This window comes from Homarus americanus, unplaced genomic scaffold (assembly GCF_018991925.1).
Source record: "Homarus americanus isolate GMGI-L3 unplaced genomic scaffold, GMGI_Hamer_2.0 scaffold21206, whole genome shotgun sequence".
Taxonomy (NCBI): domain Eukaryota; kingdom Metazoa; phylum Arthropoda; class Malacostraca; order Decapoda; family Nephropidae; genus Homarus; species Homarus americanus.
Genome location: NW_024720573.1, coordinates 52,380 through 70,000, shown reverse-complemented (window position 1 = coordinate 70,000; position 17,621 = coordinate 52,380). Strand labels below are relative to the sequence as shown.

At 49.6% G+C, this 17,621-nt stretch overlaps 1 protein-coding gene across 1 annotated transcript; it reads left to right on the top strand.

The window, feature by feature from the left end:
* Positions 1-12,027: 12,027 nt before the first annotated feature.
* LOC121860657 lies at positions 12,028-16,160 on the top strand. The gene is made up of 2 exons (XM_042357921.1): positions 12,028-12,183; positions 13,347-16,160. Exons 1-2 carry the CDS (start codon positions 12,047-12,049, stop codon positions 16,069-16,071), a joined length of 2,862 nt encoding a protein of 953 aa, XP_042213855.1. The 5' UTR covers positions 12,028-12,046; the 3' UTR covers positions 16,072-16,160.
* The last annotated feature ends 1,461 nt before the right edge of the window (positions 16,161-17,621 follow it).

The following is a 17,621-nucleotide window of genomic DNA, read 5'->3' as shown; positions in this document are numbered from 1 at the left end:
GATAGTATGAGAGGCTAGTGTGAGGGCTAGTATGAGAGGCTAGTGTGAGGGCTAGTATGAGGGGTTAGTGTGAGGGTCAGCATGAGGGGCTAGTGTTAGGGTCAGTATGAGGGGCTAGTGTGAGGGCTAGTATGAGAGGCTAGTGTGAGGGCTAGTATGAGGGGTTAGTGTGAGGGTCAGCATGAGGGGCTAGTGTTAGGGTCAGTATGAGGGGCTAGTGTGAGGGCTAGTATGAGAGGCTAGTGTGTGGAGATAGTAAGGGCTAGTGTGAGGGCTAGTATGAGGGGTTAGTGTGGAGGCCCAGCATGAGGGGTTAGTGTGAGGGATAGTAAGGAGAGGCTGGGGCAGAGGGGCTAGTATGAGGGCTAGTGTGAGGGATAGTATGAGGGCCAGGTGAGGATAAAGGAGGGCTAGTATGAGGGTTAGTATGAGGAGCTAGTGTGAGGGATAGTATGAGGGGCTAGTATGAGGGTTAGTATGAGGGGCTAGTGTGAGGGATAGTATGAGGGGCTAGTGTGAAGACCAGTATGAGGGGCAGTATGAGGGGCAGTATGAGGGGCCAGTATGAGGGAACTAGTGTGAGGGGGAGGATCTAGGTCAGAGGAACAGGAAAGGTAAACACCGTACATAAATAATGACTTGAAATGAAAGGGTGGGCGTGGGAGCTCTCAACACAGAGGCTGTCAGTAAGGCTCTCATCACAAAGGGAGGCTCTCAGTAAGGGTATCAACACACAGGGAGGCTCTCAGTAAGGGTATCAACACACAGGGAGGCTCTCAGTAAGGGAATCAACACACAGGGAGGCTCTCAGTAAGGGTATCAACACACAGGGAGGCTCTCAGTAAGGGTATCAACACACAGGGAGGCTCTCAGTAAGGGTATCAACACACAGGGAGGCTCTCAGTAAGGCTCTCAACACACAGGGAGGCTCTCAGTAAGGGTATCAACACACAGGGAGGCTCATGTAAGTGGCATCAACACAGGGGAGGCCTCAGTAAGGGAATCACCACAGGAGGCCTCCCTCAGTATGGGTATCAACACAGGAGGCCTTCCTCAGTATATCAACACACACAGGAGGCTCTCAGTAAAGCTCTCAACACACAGGGAGGCTCTCAGTACGGCTCTCAACACACAGGGAGGCTCTCATCACAGAGGGAGGCTCTCAGTACGGCTCTCAACACACAGGGAGGCTCTCAGTACGGCTCTCAACACAGAGGGAGGCTCTCAGTACGGCTATCAACACACAGGGAGCCTCTCAGTAAAGCTCTCAACACACAGGGAGGCTCTCAGTAAAGCTCTCAACACACAGGGAAGAAAGTGAGGGAATTTGTGTAAGGTAGGAAAATAGTAATTACTGCCCCTCCGGATATAATTCAGGGAGGAAAGAATGAGTTTTTTCCCCCCGTGTTATTTTTTCTTTTACTTTCTTCTTTAGTTAACATTTTGAGGAAAGAAGTAGTTTTTTCCCCTTCTGTGGGTAATTGTGAGGGGTTAGGTTAGGTTTGGTTAGGTTAGGTGAGAGTTCGTTTTCCTCTCTCTCTCTCTCTCTCTCTCTCTCTCTCTCTCAGTCTTTATATTTCTTCCTCAATTCAAACATAATATAAACATATTCTCGCTCACTCACTCACTCACTCACTCACTCACTCAGTCACACACACACACACATTGTCATCATTGACACACACATTGGTTGTCACACACACACACACACACACCGTTTTCTATTGATCAGGTGAAGGTTTTCTGCTCTCTTAAGTCTGTCTGTGTTGACTCTGAGGAAAGTTTAGAAAGTTGTGAGACATCGAGCGGACGGTAGTGAAAGGCAACCCGCAAGTATAGTGTAGTGTAGTGTAGTGTAGTGTAGTGTAGTGTAGTGTAGTGTAGTATAGTGTAGTGTAGTGTAGTGTAGTGTAGTGTAGTGTAGTGTGTGTGTGTATGTGTGTGTGTGTGTGTGTAGACCTGTAACTTGTAAGGCCTGTGAGGAATGGAACTTGTTAATATACAGTCCCACTTAAAAGTAATTTTCTTGTAGTTATTTAGAGTCCCGTTGATAACAGTAAGATGCCTGAGACTGTTGGTAATTATAGTCCATCTGAACGTCCCCGTCTTCCATAAACTTGGGTTAATTATACTCAGGACTGGTGTATATGTAGTGTGATATTTATAAGTCTAAATACTGTACAGTTAATTAGGCTGGCCCCGTGATCTAGTGCTGAAGAGTTCTGGGCGTGAGTCGCTCTAGTACTGGTGTTAGGTGAGCTCGTACTGAGGTGGTTCAGGTGTAGATCTTTACTCTATGGGGTCCAGCTTAAGACAACTATGGGGCTTGGTTATGCCACGCCCGTATAGAATAATTCCTGCACTCGCCACCAGAGCGATCTATGAGTTAAGCTTCTAGAAGGTTCTCGAAGGAATGTCAAGCCGAACAAATAGTGTTTACATAACGTGTATAAACAACCGGCTGGTAAATGATCCCTTTAACCCATGAATCACTCTTAACTGGCGGTGCCATTATCTGTATATTACTCAACTAACTATCTGACATACTTGATGCATTGCAAGTGTGAAGCAAAGTATCCAATTACCACAAATGAGCAATATATTCAGTGTTTAAAGAAATACCCACTACTGAGAGAGAGAGTTGCATCACACTGCCACACTTCAGGGGTGTTCAGCCGTGCGCCACAACCCATCAACAACCTTTACCCTCTACAGGTCATTGAATAGTTAATGTTCATAATTATACATCCATGGTTGTTAGTTATTAATCACTTACTCTAGAGTATACAGTATGGAAATTATACTGGTTCCATATGTGTGTGTGTGTGTGTGTGTGTGTGTGTGTGTGTGTGTGTGTGTGTGTGTGTGTGTGTGTGAACTGCAGCTAGAAACGGCAGGCAGACAGACAGACAAACTGACAGACAGACAGACGAATGAGAAATGGGACGGGAGGGGGGGGAAGGTGGAAGAGTCAGGTGATTGACAGGTATCAATCTGTACCTGTGTGTGTGTGTGACTGTACAGGTAAGATAGTTCACCTCTCTCTCTCTCCTTCTCACCCTCTCCCCTCTCTCTACCTCCTCTCTCTCTCCCCTCCTCTCCCTCTCCCCCCTCCTCCCTCCCCCCTCCTCCTCCTCCTCTTCCCCTTCTCCCCCATCACGTTATATTTATTTCCCCAACCTTCTCTCCCCTCTAGGTTAATCGATTTATTTCCTGGGTTATATTTTTTCCTATCAAGTTTATTTACTTATTTTTACTTAGTTTAATTTTTCCCCGGCAAAGTTATTAATGTCATCTTTAAATTCAATATCTTTTTTTTTCCCGAGTTTAGTAATTTTCGTAATTTTTTTCTTCAGACTTTATTTCTTTCTGCCAAACGAAATCTTTTTTTCCTGGGTTTATTTTTCCGCCGAATTATTTTCCCCTAGTTTTTATTTCCCAACAAATCAATTTTTCCCAAGTTTATTTTCCTCCTTTTTCGTCGATTATATTTTCCCCACTCAATGTCTTTCTTTCTTCCCGGAGTTTATTCCCTGCAGGACCAACATTTCTGAGAATAAACTAATATATTTTTCTGTAAGACAACTTTTTTTTTACTTTTTTTTTCATTAGCAATTTTTTTTTACTTTTATATTTATTTATTTTTTAATTGTTTCCTTTTCTTGAGTACTTTCTAACTGGTTACCTTAATAATGTACTCAAGGGGTTGTGATAGAACTCTCTCTCTCTCTCTCTCCTCCTTCTCTACCATTCCTTTCTTCCTTCTCCTCCTTCTTTCCTTACCCTCGTCCTCCTCACTTCGCTTCCTTCCTCTTCAATCTTTTTCTTTCACCCATTCCTCCCTCCATCTCCACCTCCCCCTTCCTTTGCTTCCTTCTTCTCCATTCATCTTTCTTCCTCCTTTCCTCCCTCTCTTCCTCCTCCTCCTCCTTCTCCTCCTCCTCTTCCTCTTCTTCTCCCTCCTCCTCCCACCAGCCTGTGTCTCCCTCTCCCCTGACATCATTAATATTAAATCGTTGATTCTAGGTCGAGAGGAGGAGGGAAGGAAGGAAGAGGTGAGGATGGAAGGGAGACAGTGAAGAACCATGGTGAGTGGGTGAGGAGAGGACGAGGTTGATGGAGGAAGGGGGGAGGAAGGAGGAGTGGTGAGAGGAAGGAGGAGAGGAGGAAAGAAGGAAGGATAATTGGGTGGAAGGGAGGAAAGGAAGGAGAGAAGGACAAGCAAAGGGAGAGAGCGGGAGGGAGGAAGGGCAGAGGAAAGGAGGTGAAAGATTTCTGCAGGAGGAATATCATTCTCAGAGTTTTCCATCTCATTGACCCGTGAAATCTGGAGAGGGAGGAAGATGGAGGAGGGTAGGAAGACGGAGGGAGGTAGAGGTAGGGAGGGTAGGAGGGTAGGGGTAGGAGACGGAGGGAGAATAGGGGTAGAGGATGGGAGGGTGAGAGCTAGAGGATGGGAGGGTGGGAAGGCTGGGATAGGAGGGAATGAGAGGGAACGTGGAGAGGAGGGAGGAAGATGATGATGACGATGATGATGATGATGATGACTGATGATGATGATGATGATGATGATGATGATGATGATGACGATGCAGTAAACAGAGACAGGGTCCAGTAGACAGGACACTATCATGAGTGCCTCACAGTGCCGGGACGACAGGCACTCAGTAAACTAAGTTATGCCTTAACTACCTGGTCGTACATATTGACAGTGAGCCTGTTAAGTCGGCAAACACACACACACACACACACACACACACACACACACACACACACACACACACACACACACACATACACACACACACACACCAGGAAATGACACAAGACAAATATTCTTAAGAAATACAGGAGAGAAGTATATACCACATTAAAATTCACAACCTCAATAACTCTCACAGAATCTCAAACTCACCAACACCAACTCCACCAACTCTCACCAACTCTCCAACACTCACCAACTCTCACCAACTCACCAACTCTCACCCCCACCAACTCTCACCCAACTCTCACCAACTCTCACAACACCCACCAACTCTCACCAACTCTCACCAACTCTCACCAACTCTCACCAACTCTCTGCTCCACCAACTCTCACCAACTCCTAACTCTGATGGACTCCCAAGCCTCCAAAGTCATGCTCAGTCACCCGGAGAATCAATTGGAAGAAGTGCAGCCATCAGCTCTCACTGTCCCTAGGAGGAGGAGAGGAGGAGGGGGGAAGGAGGAGGAAGAGGGAGGAGGGAAGAGGAGGAGGAGGAGGGGAGGGGGGAGGGAGGGAGGAGGAGTGATGGAGGGGGATGGTGAGGTATAGACAGATGTTGGGTTGGTGGTTGGTTGGTTAGTGGTGGTGGTGGTGGTGGTGGTAATAGTGTGGTGGTGTGGAAGATGTTGGTGGTTGTGGTATGGGGAGTGTGGTGGTGGTTGGTAGTGGTGGTAGTGGTGTGGAAGATGTTGGTGGTTGTAGTGGTAGAGTGTGGTGGTGGTTGGTAGTGGTGGTAGTGGTGTGGAAGATGTTGGTGGTTGTGGTGGTAGAGTGTGGTGGTGGTTGGTAGTGGTGTGGAAGATGTTGGTGGTTGTGGTGGTAGAGTGTGGTGGTGGTTGGTAGTGGGGTGTGGTGGTAGTGGTGTGGAAGATGTTGGTGGTTGTGGTGGTAGAGTGTGGTGGTGGTTGGTAGTGGTGGTAGTGGTGTGGAAGATGTTGGTGGTTGTGGTGGTAGAGTGTGGTGGTGGTGCTAATGGTGGTAGTGGTGTGGAAGATGTTGGTGGTTGTGGTGGTAGAGTGTGGTGGTGGTAATGGTGGTGGTAGTGGTGGTAGTAATGGTGGTAGAGTGAGGAGAAAAGAAAAAAAAAGGGAGTGGTGGACATATACCTCCCATAAATCCCATAACTCCTAAACTCTAAATCCCTTAACACATAATAACCCCATAACCCCTTGCCCCTTAACGCCCGAGACGGTGATCCTATAATATTCTGGTTCTGATTCGCTAAGACACTGGTGAACCGAGTCATTGATACGTGATTCGAGTACACACACACACACACACACACACACACACACACACACACACACCAAATAAATTCTCTATCTACTATCTATCTATCTATCTATCTATCTATCAGGTGAAGGTAAGAGGGTTATAAGAAAAGAAACCAATTACTCAGGTAAGTCGCCTTGATTAGCGGCCAGGGTAATGAACTTTTGCCTGACTGTTGACTTTCCTTCACCTGGCATGAGAGAGAGAGAAGTAATCATGGTTTTAACACACACACACACACACACACTAACCCCTCCCCCCACCCCAAAACCCTCCTCCTATCCCCCCTCCCCAGGTCAATGGTCATATTTCACCGAGGTCAGGTCAGGTCATTAAGGGAATGCTAAACTCACGCACCATTAGCAGGGGTGGATAATGGTTAATTAACACTCATTAGTCACCAGAAGAGTCGTCCGGTTCAGAACCAGTGAACTTTTGGGTACGGTTCCAGTGCTGGTGACAACTGAGCCACGGCAGGATACTTGTTTGGTGTGTGTGTGTGTGTGTGTGTGTGTGTGTGTGTGTGTGTGTGTGTGTGTGTGTGTGTGTGTGTGTGTGTGTGTGTGTGTGTGTGTGTGATGTGAGGAGGAGGGATAGGTGAGTCAGGGGATGGAAGGAGAGTGAGGAGGGAGAGAGTGAGGAGGTGAGAGTGAGAGGGAGGGAGTGAGGGAGGGCAGTGAGAGGTGAGAGTGAGAGGGAGGGAGAGTGAGGAGGGCAGTGAGAGGTGAGAGTGAGGAGGGAGGGAGGTGAGAGGGAAGAAAGTTAGCTGGGAGGACTCTTGAGATATTAAAAGCTGAGACTTAGGAAGGCTTAGGACAGCAATATAGTAAGACCCTGCCTGGTGTATGCCTCCAAACGCCCCACACGCCTCCACACACCTCCACACTCAATCACACGCCCCACACCCTCCCACCCCACACTCAATCACACACCTCCATACACCACACGCCATCACATGCCTCCACCGCCACCAAACGCCACAATACGCCATCACACATGCCTCCACTCCCCATACGCCTTTATACGAAGATATAACATTAAGACTTGCTCTCAACACAATAAACACAGGGCCGACCACCGGATATTACACCTCAAGACCAGGTACTGACACACACAGACTCACACTCACACAGACATACACACACACACACACACACACACACACACACACACAGGCAGAGTCCTCCAAGACGATTTACATTAAGTGGCCAAACAAACTTTTACCTGCAATTAGAGACAATTACAGGTAAATTCTGAAGACAATAGTTATAGATTGGTTGACGGATCTCAGGTGTGATTACAGGTAGTTACAGAAATTACAGGTAAAGTTTTAATAAGATGTTCACGGTCATAAACAACTAAGCAAATATATATTACACACACACACACACACACACACACACACACACACACACACACACACACACACACACACACACACACACACACACACACACACACACACACAAAACAACACACACACACACACACACACACACACACACACACACACACACACACACACACACACACACACACACACACAATAATGTTAAAGTAGACAGAAACACTCCTTGACAGACAGACAGACAGACAGACAGACAGACAGACAGACAGACAGACGAAGACAGACAGACAATTAATCAATCTCCACCACCCTAACTAACTATCCCTCCCTCCTTTAGGTGGTGGTGGGCGAGTGGCGATGGTGTGGGCGTGCGTGGGCGTGAGGTCATCGTGGGCGGCGTGTACAGTAGCGGAGTTCCCCTGCCGAAACAAACAGTGCATCAGCCTGGACCGATACTGTGACGGCCACCACGACTGTGAGGACAAGAGTGATGAACCTTCAGGATGTACACGTGAGTAGGACTGTGTTGATGTGTCTCGTTTAGCGATATCTGTCTCGTTTAACTAACATGTGTCTAGGAATGTCTCGTGATAGATGTGTCTCGTTTAGTGATAGATGTGTCTCGTTTGCGATAGATTTCTGTTAGCGATAGATGTGTCCCAATAGATGTGTCTCGTTTAGCGATAGATGTGTCGTTTAGCGATAGATGTGTCTCGTTTAGTGATAGATGTGTCTCGTTTAGCGATAGATGTGTCTCGTTTAGCGATAGATGTGCTCTGTTTAGCATAGATGTGTCTTGTTTAGCGATAGATGTGTCTTGTTTAAATAGATTTCAATGGTTTAGTGATAGATGTCTCGTTTAGGATAGATGTCTCGTTTACAAGATTTCCAACCAACAACAACAACGTTTAACTATAGATGTGTCTCGTTTAGTATATTGTCTCGTTAGCGATAGATGTGTCTCGTTTAGTGATAGATGTTCTCGTTATGATAGTGTGTCTCGTTTAGTGATAGATGTCTCGTTTAGCGATAGATTCTGTTTACGTGTGTCTCGTTTAGCGATATCTGTCTCGTTTAGCTAAAGATGTGTCTCGTTTAGTGATAGATGTCTCGTTTAGCGATAGATGTGTCTCGTTTAGCGATAGATGTGTCTCGTTTAGCGATAGATGTCTCGTTTAGCGATAGATGTGTCTCGTTTAGCGATAGATGTGTCTCGTTTAGTGATAGATGTGTCTCGTTAGCGATAGATGTGTCTCGTTTAGTGATAGAATGTGTCTCGTTTAGCGATATCTTTGTCTCGTTTAACTATAGATGTGTCTCGATTAGTGATATCTGTCTCGTTTAGCGATAGATGTGTCTCGTTTAGCGATAGATGTGTCTCGTTTAGCGATAGATGTGTCTCGTTTAGTGATAGATGTGTCTCGTTTAGCGATAGATGTGTCTCGTTTAGCGATAGATGTGTCTCGTTTAGCGATAGATGTGTCTCGTTTAGCGCTATGTAGGTTTCGTTTAGCTGTCTCTATGTTTCATTTAATGCTTTATCCACCTTCCTTAACGCTTTATCCACCTTCCTTAACGCTTTATCCACCTTCCTTAACAATATGTGTGCTTTATTTAATGCTGTATTGTCTATGCCTCCCTTAAAGCTCTCTAGGCCTACAAAAATAAATGGCCTTCCTGTCTCATTCTATGGTAGCTACATCCCTTTCTTTCTTTCTTTCTTTCTTTCTTTCTTTCTTTCTTTCTTTCTTTCTTTCTTCCTCTCTCCATCATCCCCTTTCTTTCTTTCTTTCTTTTCCTCTCTTGCCATATTCTAGCCCACTCTCCCTTTTTTTTCTCTCTCTCCCTCTCTTTCTTCTTGCCACGTTCCCTCCCTCCCTTCCTCTCTCTCTTTCTCCTCTTGCTACGATCCCTTCTCCCTTCGCTCCTTCCCTCTCCTCTCTTTATTTTCTCTCTCTCTCTTTCTCTACCTTCTTACCACGTTCCCTCTCTCCCTCTCTCGTTCCCTCCCTTCCTTGAGGTTCTATTCTCCCTTTGATCCACCCTAGCCACACAGGAGACTAGTAGCGTCTGTATATTAAAAGATCAGAATATTATTGCGGATGGTCCATATAAGTGAGTTATGATGTCAACTATTGTTTTGGTTATGGTCTACAAAGGTTAATATCTCCAGTAGTAGTAGTAGTAGTAGTAGTAGTAGTAGTAGTAGTAGTAGTAGTAGTAGTCTTTAAGGTTCAATAAACACAAATCTTAAGCCATACTACCACACAAGGGCCGCGTGTGTGTGTCCCCCTTGTGTGGCACTGGACCTCTTATGACCTCTTATGACCTCTTGTTCGTCTTGGCCATCTGGGACTCTTCACCACACCTGTCTTCTTGGTCTTTCCTCTTGATTGGTTGAGTGTGGTTGTGTTGTCTTTGTGGGTTGGGTGTCTGTCTGTCTGTCTGTCTGTCTGTCTGTCTGTCTGTCTGGGTGTCTGTCTGTCTGTCTGTCTCTCTCTTGTGTTAATCACCAGTTAGAGCGGTTAAGTCTTTGATGCCTCCAGCCACTAGCAGTCAATTTAGTTAAGTCTTTGAAGTCTCCAGTCACCAGTCAGTTCAGTTAGTGGGGTCTCCAGTCACCAGTCAGTTCAGTTAGTGAGGTCTCCAGTCCCAGTCACCACCAGTCTATTTAGCCTCCAGTCATTGCCTCTGCCCTCCCAGTCAACTTTTTCCCAACAGTTCTTGTCTTGTTGTTGTTGTTGTTGGGTCCTTGTTATTATGCACCACCCCACCCTTCCCCTCCCTTCCTTTCCCCCCTCCCCCCTCCCTCCTTTCTCCCTATTCTATCTCCAGGCGACGGCCGAAGCGCGTGCCCCGGAGGATATAAGTTCTGGGGTAGGGGGGGAAGGGAGGGGAGGGGGGAGGGAGGAGGAGAAAGACGGAGGGGAGTGGGGAGGAGGAGGAAAACGAGGAAGAGAGGAGAAGAGGAGGGAAAAAGGAAGAAGAAGGAGGAGGAGGGAGGAGGAGGAGGAACGGAAGAAGAAGAAAGGAAAGGGGGGAAGAAAGGTGGGAAGAAAGGGGAAGAGAGAGGGGAAAATAACTCAATATTTATTCCGTATGTTTGTTTGTTCGTTTGTGTGTTTGTTTGTTTGATTTCTTAACATTCTACTTTTCTTCTTTGTCCAGACGAGATCTCAACACGTGTTTTTTTTTAATTAAATGAAAACCAATAATTACACACCACAACACACCACAACGCATCACAACACTCACACCACACCACAACAACACACCACAATACACCACACCACAACACACCAACCCACCACACCACAATACACCCCATAATAACCACTACACTACCACCAACACTCAAATCACAATACACCCAAAGACACACTGATGAGAGAATGCCAGCCACTGTGTCCAGAATACATGGCACTCATCAGCGGGGGGTTGCATAATTTAGTGCCATCCAGTGCCATCCAGTGCCATCCAGTGCCATCTTTGTAGCATTAGCGGGGTCTAGTCCTGCAGGATCCTGGCTCGACTCGTTCAATCATTTACAATATTCTATGTATTATGTCTGCAATTGACCACCATGAAAGTGTTATTGGTGTGTGTGTGTGTGTGTGTGTGTGTGTGTGTGTGTGTGTGTGTGTGTTGGTATGAATAGAGAAACACTACAGAAAGAGACAGACTGACAGACAGATAGATAGACAGACAGACAGATAGACAGACAGAACAAAGACAGATACCCACAAAGAGAGACTTTAAGACAGATACAGACAGAAACACAGACAGACAGACAGACACAGAAAGACAGAAAGAGGAAGACTTACATAATAGATAACAATGTCTTGGACTAGAAGAAAAAATACAAAAATAAGGACATCAAAAGAAGAAGCAAACCCATCAGCCAAGGACTCAACAGCTTGAAGACAAAGAGGAGGAGGAGGAGGGAGGAGGAGGAGGAGGAGGAGGAGGAGGGAGGAGAGGAGGAGGAGGAGGAGGGTGGTGGTGGGAGGTGGTAGGGAGGAGGAGGAGGAGGAGGAGGAGGAGGAGGAGGAGGTGTGGAGGAAGAGGAGGAGGTGAGGAAGAGGAGGCATTTTCGTACATGTCTACCACACACACACACACACACATTATCCAGGCATTTTGTTATCAAAAATTACCTCGACACTCAGACACATATGGACTAACCTCCCTCGTGTGCGCTATAGTTGGTGTGTATGTGTGTGTGTGTGTGTGTGTGTGTGTGTGTGTGTGTGTGTGTGTGTGTGTGTGTGTGTGTGTGTGTGTGTGTGTGTGTGTGTGTGTGTGTGTGTGTGTGTGTGTGTGTGTGTGTGTGTGTGTGTGTGTGTGTGTGTGTGTGTGTGTGTGTGTGTGTGTGTGTGTGTGTGTGTGTGTGTGTGTGTGTGTGTGTGTGTGTGTGTGTGTGTGTGTGTGTGTGTGTGTGTGTGTGTGTGTGTGTGTGTGTGTGTGTGTGTGTGTGTGTGTGTGTGTGTGTGTGTGTGTGTGTGCATAACCTACAACAGATCACTTACCCTCACCCCTAACACTTCACCTAACACCTCACCTCACTCTCACCTTCACCACCTCCTCACCCTCACCTCACCTCACCCTCACCTCACCACCTCACCTTCACCGACAGCGTGCACAGGACGTACCACGGAAGGATGGGCTCAACCTACAGACTTGAGGTGCCACGACCCCACGAGACAACCCTGCCACACTTCTGTCAGCCCACCTCATCGCCTCAGGGGACCAGTACGCGCGACCTGCAGCTGAGCATCGAGCAGTTCAGCCTCGGCAGGTGAGGACTGTAGTACATCTTGTTTATGGAGGGAAGGGAAATAGGCATGGAGGGAAGGGGAAATAGGGATGGAGGAAGGGGAAATAGGCATGGAGGGAAGGGAGGGTAAGATCTATTAGGAGGAGAGAGAGAGAGAGAGAGAGAGAGAGATTTCCCAGTGGTGTTGTGAAGGTGAGAAAGATACCAGAGAAAAACACTGCTGCAGGAGAAGAAAGAGAGGGAGAGAGGGAGGGAGAGAGGGAGAGAGGGAGGGAGGGAGAGGGAGGGAGAGAACATCACCGGCGGAGGTAGGGGACGGGGCAGGAGGAGAGGTGGGCCAAGTGCTACTCTCTGTATTGTGTCACGTCCTTGGCAGCGTTTCAGTGGGTGGTGAGTGATGTGCTGTGCTGTGCTGTGATGTGAGGTGTGTTGTGTTGTGTTGTGTTGTGTGTGATGGCTGTGATGTGCTGTGCTGTGATGTGAGGTGTGTTGTGTTGTGTTGTGTTGTGTGATGGCTGTGATGTGCTGTGATGTGTGTCGTGCTGCTGAAGTCCTGTTGTTTATGTGTGGAAGCTTTATGAGAGGGGGTGTTGGTGAGAGGTGGTAGTGTTGGTGAGAGGGTGAAGGGAGAGTGGGTGTGGTAGTGAGAGGTGGTGAGTGTTGGTGAGAGGGTGAAGGGAGATTGGAGTGTGGTAGTGAGAGGTGGTAGTGTTGGTGAGAGGGTGAAGGGAGATTGGGGGTGTGGTAGTGAGAGGTGGTAGTGTTGGTGAGAGGGTGAGAGATTGGAGTGTGGTGGTGAGGAGGTGAGAGTGAGTGTTGGTGAGGAAGGGTGAAAGGGAGATTGGGTGTGGTAGTGAGGGTGGTAGTGTTGGTGAGGGTGAAGGGAGATTGGGTGTGAGCAGTGAGAGGTGGTAGTGTTGGTGAGAGGGTGAAGGAGATTGGGTGTGTGAGTGAGGAGGTGGTAGTGTTGGTGGGAGGGTGAAGGGAGATTGGGTGTGGTAGTGAGGTGTGGTAGTGTTGGTGAGAGGGTGAAGGGAGATTGGAGTGTGGTAGTGAGAGGTGGTTTAACATATACAGTATTGTGCATGTGGGTGTGTGTGTGTGTGTGTGTGTGTCAGCTCCCTGCCACACACACACAGGCGTCTCAGCTAACATACAGTATATCTCGGTGTTTCTGTCTTCAGGTTCACCTCCCACACCGACGCTGGCTGTCCTGACGGCCACATGCAGATTGAGGAGCTGAGTCGTCCCCTCAACGCCGGGTTCTGGTGCGGGACGTCCTGGGGCCACAACGTTTACTACTCGGAGACGACTGCTATCACCCTCATGTTGCGGGTGTTCAACATCAGCCACACCAACCAGGACATGCCAAACCCGGGATCATTCCAGCAACAGGACACCATCATGCTCCGCCTCTCCTACCGCTTCCTACGCAAGGAACGAGCGATCCTGAGGTACGGGAAACCCTACAGTCCTAGCTACCGCGGGGAGGATCTTCCCAACTCTTTTTGTGATAAGTACTTTGAGAACTGCGACAAGAAGAACTGTAAGATCCAGTCACCAAACTTCCCCGGCATGTACCCCCGTAACCTCACCTGTTACTACCACATCCGACAGACCCGCGTGCCGGAGGGGAAGGTGGCGCTGGTGTCCGTCTACCAGCGTAACCCTCACCTCATCTACATCAAGGACCACAACGTTCCTCACATGTCGCGGGAGAAACGCCTCAAGGTGGGCGCCTCCTGCCACACTATATACGACTACCTGGTGGCCTTCGACGGCAACACGACGAGGTCGCCGGTACTGGCTAAGTTGTGTAAGGGCGGGGCGCCCCTCTCAAGCCTCATAGCCAGCGGGCCTGACCTCCTCCTACTATTCCACGCCTCACCCTACGACTTCCCTTTCCAAGATTCTCCTCGACGTCGCACTTTTGGCTTCGAACTGGACGTGGCTGTAGAGTTCGTGGACCGCGAGTCTACGGCGTACGTCCGTAAAGGTTCTGAGTGTGAGTATCAGGTGAACAGCCAAGGTCAGCGTAGTGGCTACGTACAGGCCTCAGCTCACTCCCTGCTGCCCAACACCACCTGCACCTGGCGACTCCTGGCGGGCAACACAGAGATCGTGTGGCTCTACTTCCTCCACTACCGCCACGTCAACCACCCAGAGATGCCCAAACCAGCAAAGTGTTCCAACACTCTGAGCATCTACAACGGGGACATACCGCTGGGCAGCGACACCAACAGCAGCAGCCTGTTACTGGGAAGGTTCTGTAAGCCTGACAGGCTCCCTCGTGTGTGTAGTGAAGTGCACGCCCCGGGGCCCTACTCGGCCCCCTGCTCTCCGATGGAGAGTTACGTGTCCGCCCGGCCCGCCATGACTCTGGCGCTACGATACGCCGCCGGTACGGGCCCCGCGCACGTGGAGTTCCTGGCCCGGTATGAGTTTGTTGACATCCGTCAATGGGGTGATCCCACCCCTGACGGAGGACCTTGTGACCGCACCTTCAGCGTTCGGCCAGACCGCTTGTTTGCATCTCCAAGGGATGTGTTTATGTTCGGTCGCGGCGGAGCCAAGAGACTGCGTTGCGTGTACACCTTCCAGGTGGAGCCATACCAGCGAGTGTCACTAAGAATCCTGCGGTCCAAGATGGGGACAGAGTGTAACACTGTGTACAGGAACTCCTCCCGTCGCTACGAGTGTTCACACGCAGGAGAGTCAGGTCACCCAGCCATCAAAATCAGAGAGGAACCTTGGCCCAACGTCCCCGCCGAGCGAGCGTGTCTGTGTAATGTGACCAACGGGCGGCCCTTCAACCTGGTGTCCTACACTAACACCATCCACATCACCTTCAGTGTGCCCTATATGTCCCCGACCAACGACTACGACGACTATTTCTTCGCGGGAGAATACTCGGTGTTGGAGGCGCCGCTGGAGGTGACGGAGGGCTGCAACGACACCACCCGACGGCTAGGTGGCCGCTACGGCAACTTCACTGTGGGGGCGGGGCGAGGCGAACTGTGTGCCTCCCTGCCCCGCCTCATTGTCGCCACTGACGCCTCCTTCCTCTTCATGAGGGTGCGAGGCTTCGCCGCCACCGAGGACAACTGTGAGGTCGCTTCCCGCATCAACGTGTACGCCGCTGGGGCAGCCACACCCATCGCCTCCATCTGCCCGGAGCGGCGGGACGTTTACACCCACATCTTCAGTAGCGGCTGGGAGGACTACGAGTTCAACTTTCAGTACGAAGAAGATCCTTTCTCGTACCAGAACACCACCAGCCTCTCCACCACCAGCCTCTCCACCTCAAGCCTCTCCACCACTAGCTTCTCCACCACCAGCCTCTCCACCACCACCACCCTCTCCACTACCACCCTCTCCACCACCACCCTCTCCACCAGTAGCTTCTCCACCACCAGTATGACCACCTTCCTTGAGGACTATGAAGAGGAGGGACCAAAGGAACCTCCCCAGTCACGTGATCTCTTCGTCGAGTACATCGGCAACTACTCGGGTCGGTTCCTGGTCACTTGGATAGGGATTTGGCGGCCGCTCAAGGTGCCGTCGCTGATGCCCTCAGGCGTCGACCCTTGCCCGCACCGCTGCCCAGACATCTCGGCCTGCCTGCCCGAGGAGCTGTGGTGTGACGGCATCCCACACTGCCCCTCTGGCTCTGACGAAGGGGCAGCCGCCTGCGGTCTTCTGGCCACTCTGCCCTGGGTGTACTTGATAGCGGCGGGCGTCTTGCTGCTCTCCCTGGTGTCACTGTTCATCGCCGTGGTGGTACACAAGCGGCAGTCACACACGCAGAAGGTGGTGGTGGCGGCGGCGACGGCGGCCGTCAACAACGGCACCGGGATGAAGAGCAACACACAGGACCTCCTCATCCCGCCCGAGAACGACACCTGGTGACAACGAGCCCATTCTGACGACGTCGTCTGTATTGACTACGAGACCACTGTGTAAACCATTGTGGGGCGCCCTCCTCCCCCTCCCCTCCCTCCCCCTCACCACCCCCCTCCTCCCTCCCCTCACCCTCCTCACACCTGCTACCCCCCCCTCCCCCCTCCCTCCCTCCACCAGTCTCACCCAAGCATCACCAGTTAGGTTTACACACACGTTTTATATTATGTGTATGTGTACAGCCTCGGGCACCTGTGTCACCATGGAGGAGCAACAAGGCTCACTCAAGGTAGACAAACTCACACGTGTTCGTAGACTAACAAATGCTCAAGCGAGTTTAGGCAATCAGTTTAGTAAGGCGACAGGTGTTAAGGTAATTAATACCTATCAATACACAGGTAAGAATAGGTAGACACATCCATAGGTAACTGTAGGTAGACTAATAGATGGATGGATCGATAGATAGACAGAGAGATAGATAGACAGATAGATAGGTGCAGGTTACCTCTTGCCCAGGTAGAAAATTGACCGAGTAGCAAATCTATGGTCGGGTGAAGAAAGAGTTATACAAAGTACATTATTGTTTTATTAGTATTAAATAGCTCTCAGGGTCAGGGGCGTCAAGGGCCAGGGTGTGCACAGAGAGGTTAGGAGGTGCACAGAGAGGTTAGGAGGTGCACAGAGAGGTTAGGAGGTACACACAGAGGTTAGTAGGTGCACAGAGAGGTCAGTAGGTGCACAGAGAGGATAGGAGGTACACACAGAGGTTAGTAGGTGCACAGAGAGGTCAGTAGGTGCACAGAGAGGTTAGGAGGTGCACAGAGAGGTTAGGAGGTGCACAGAGAGGTTAGGAGGTACACACAGAGGTTAGGAGGTGCACAGAGAGGTTAGGAAGTGCACAAAAAAGATTAGGAGGTGCACAGAGAGATTACAAAGGTGCACAGAGAGGTTAGGTGCACAGAGAGGTTAGGGAGGTACACACAGAGGTTAGGGTGCACAGAGAGGTCAGTAGGTGCACAGAGAGGATAGGAGGTACACACAGAGGTTAGTAGGTGCACAGAGAGGTCAGTAGGTGCACAGAGAGGTTAGAGGTACAGAGAGGTTAGGAGGTGCACAGAGAGGTTAGGAGGTACACACAGAGGTTAGGAGGTGCACAGAGAGGTTAGGAAGTGCACAAAAAAGATTAGGAGGTGCACAGAGAGATTACAAAGGTGCACAGAAAAGCTTATAAAGTGCACACACACAGAGAGAGGTCAGGAGAGGCGTCTCATCTGGGGGAGACAGAAACAGAACACAGAGACAAGACTTCCTTAGTGGCAGACGATGGCAGTCAGGAGGAGCCAGGTGCTAGCAGTATTAGGGAGGCAAGAGCAAGGGCAGGCAGGGGCAGGCAGGGGCAGGCAGGGGGTAGGAAATGTACAGACAGAGGTTAAATGGGGTAAGCAGAAGCAGGGGCAGTAGGGAAAGCATGGGTAGGGAGAGGAAAGTAGGAGCAGGCAGGGGTAGGTAGGGGCAGGCACTGGTAGGTAGGGGCAAGTATGGGCAGACAGGGGCAAGGT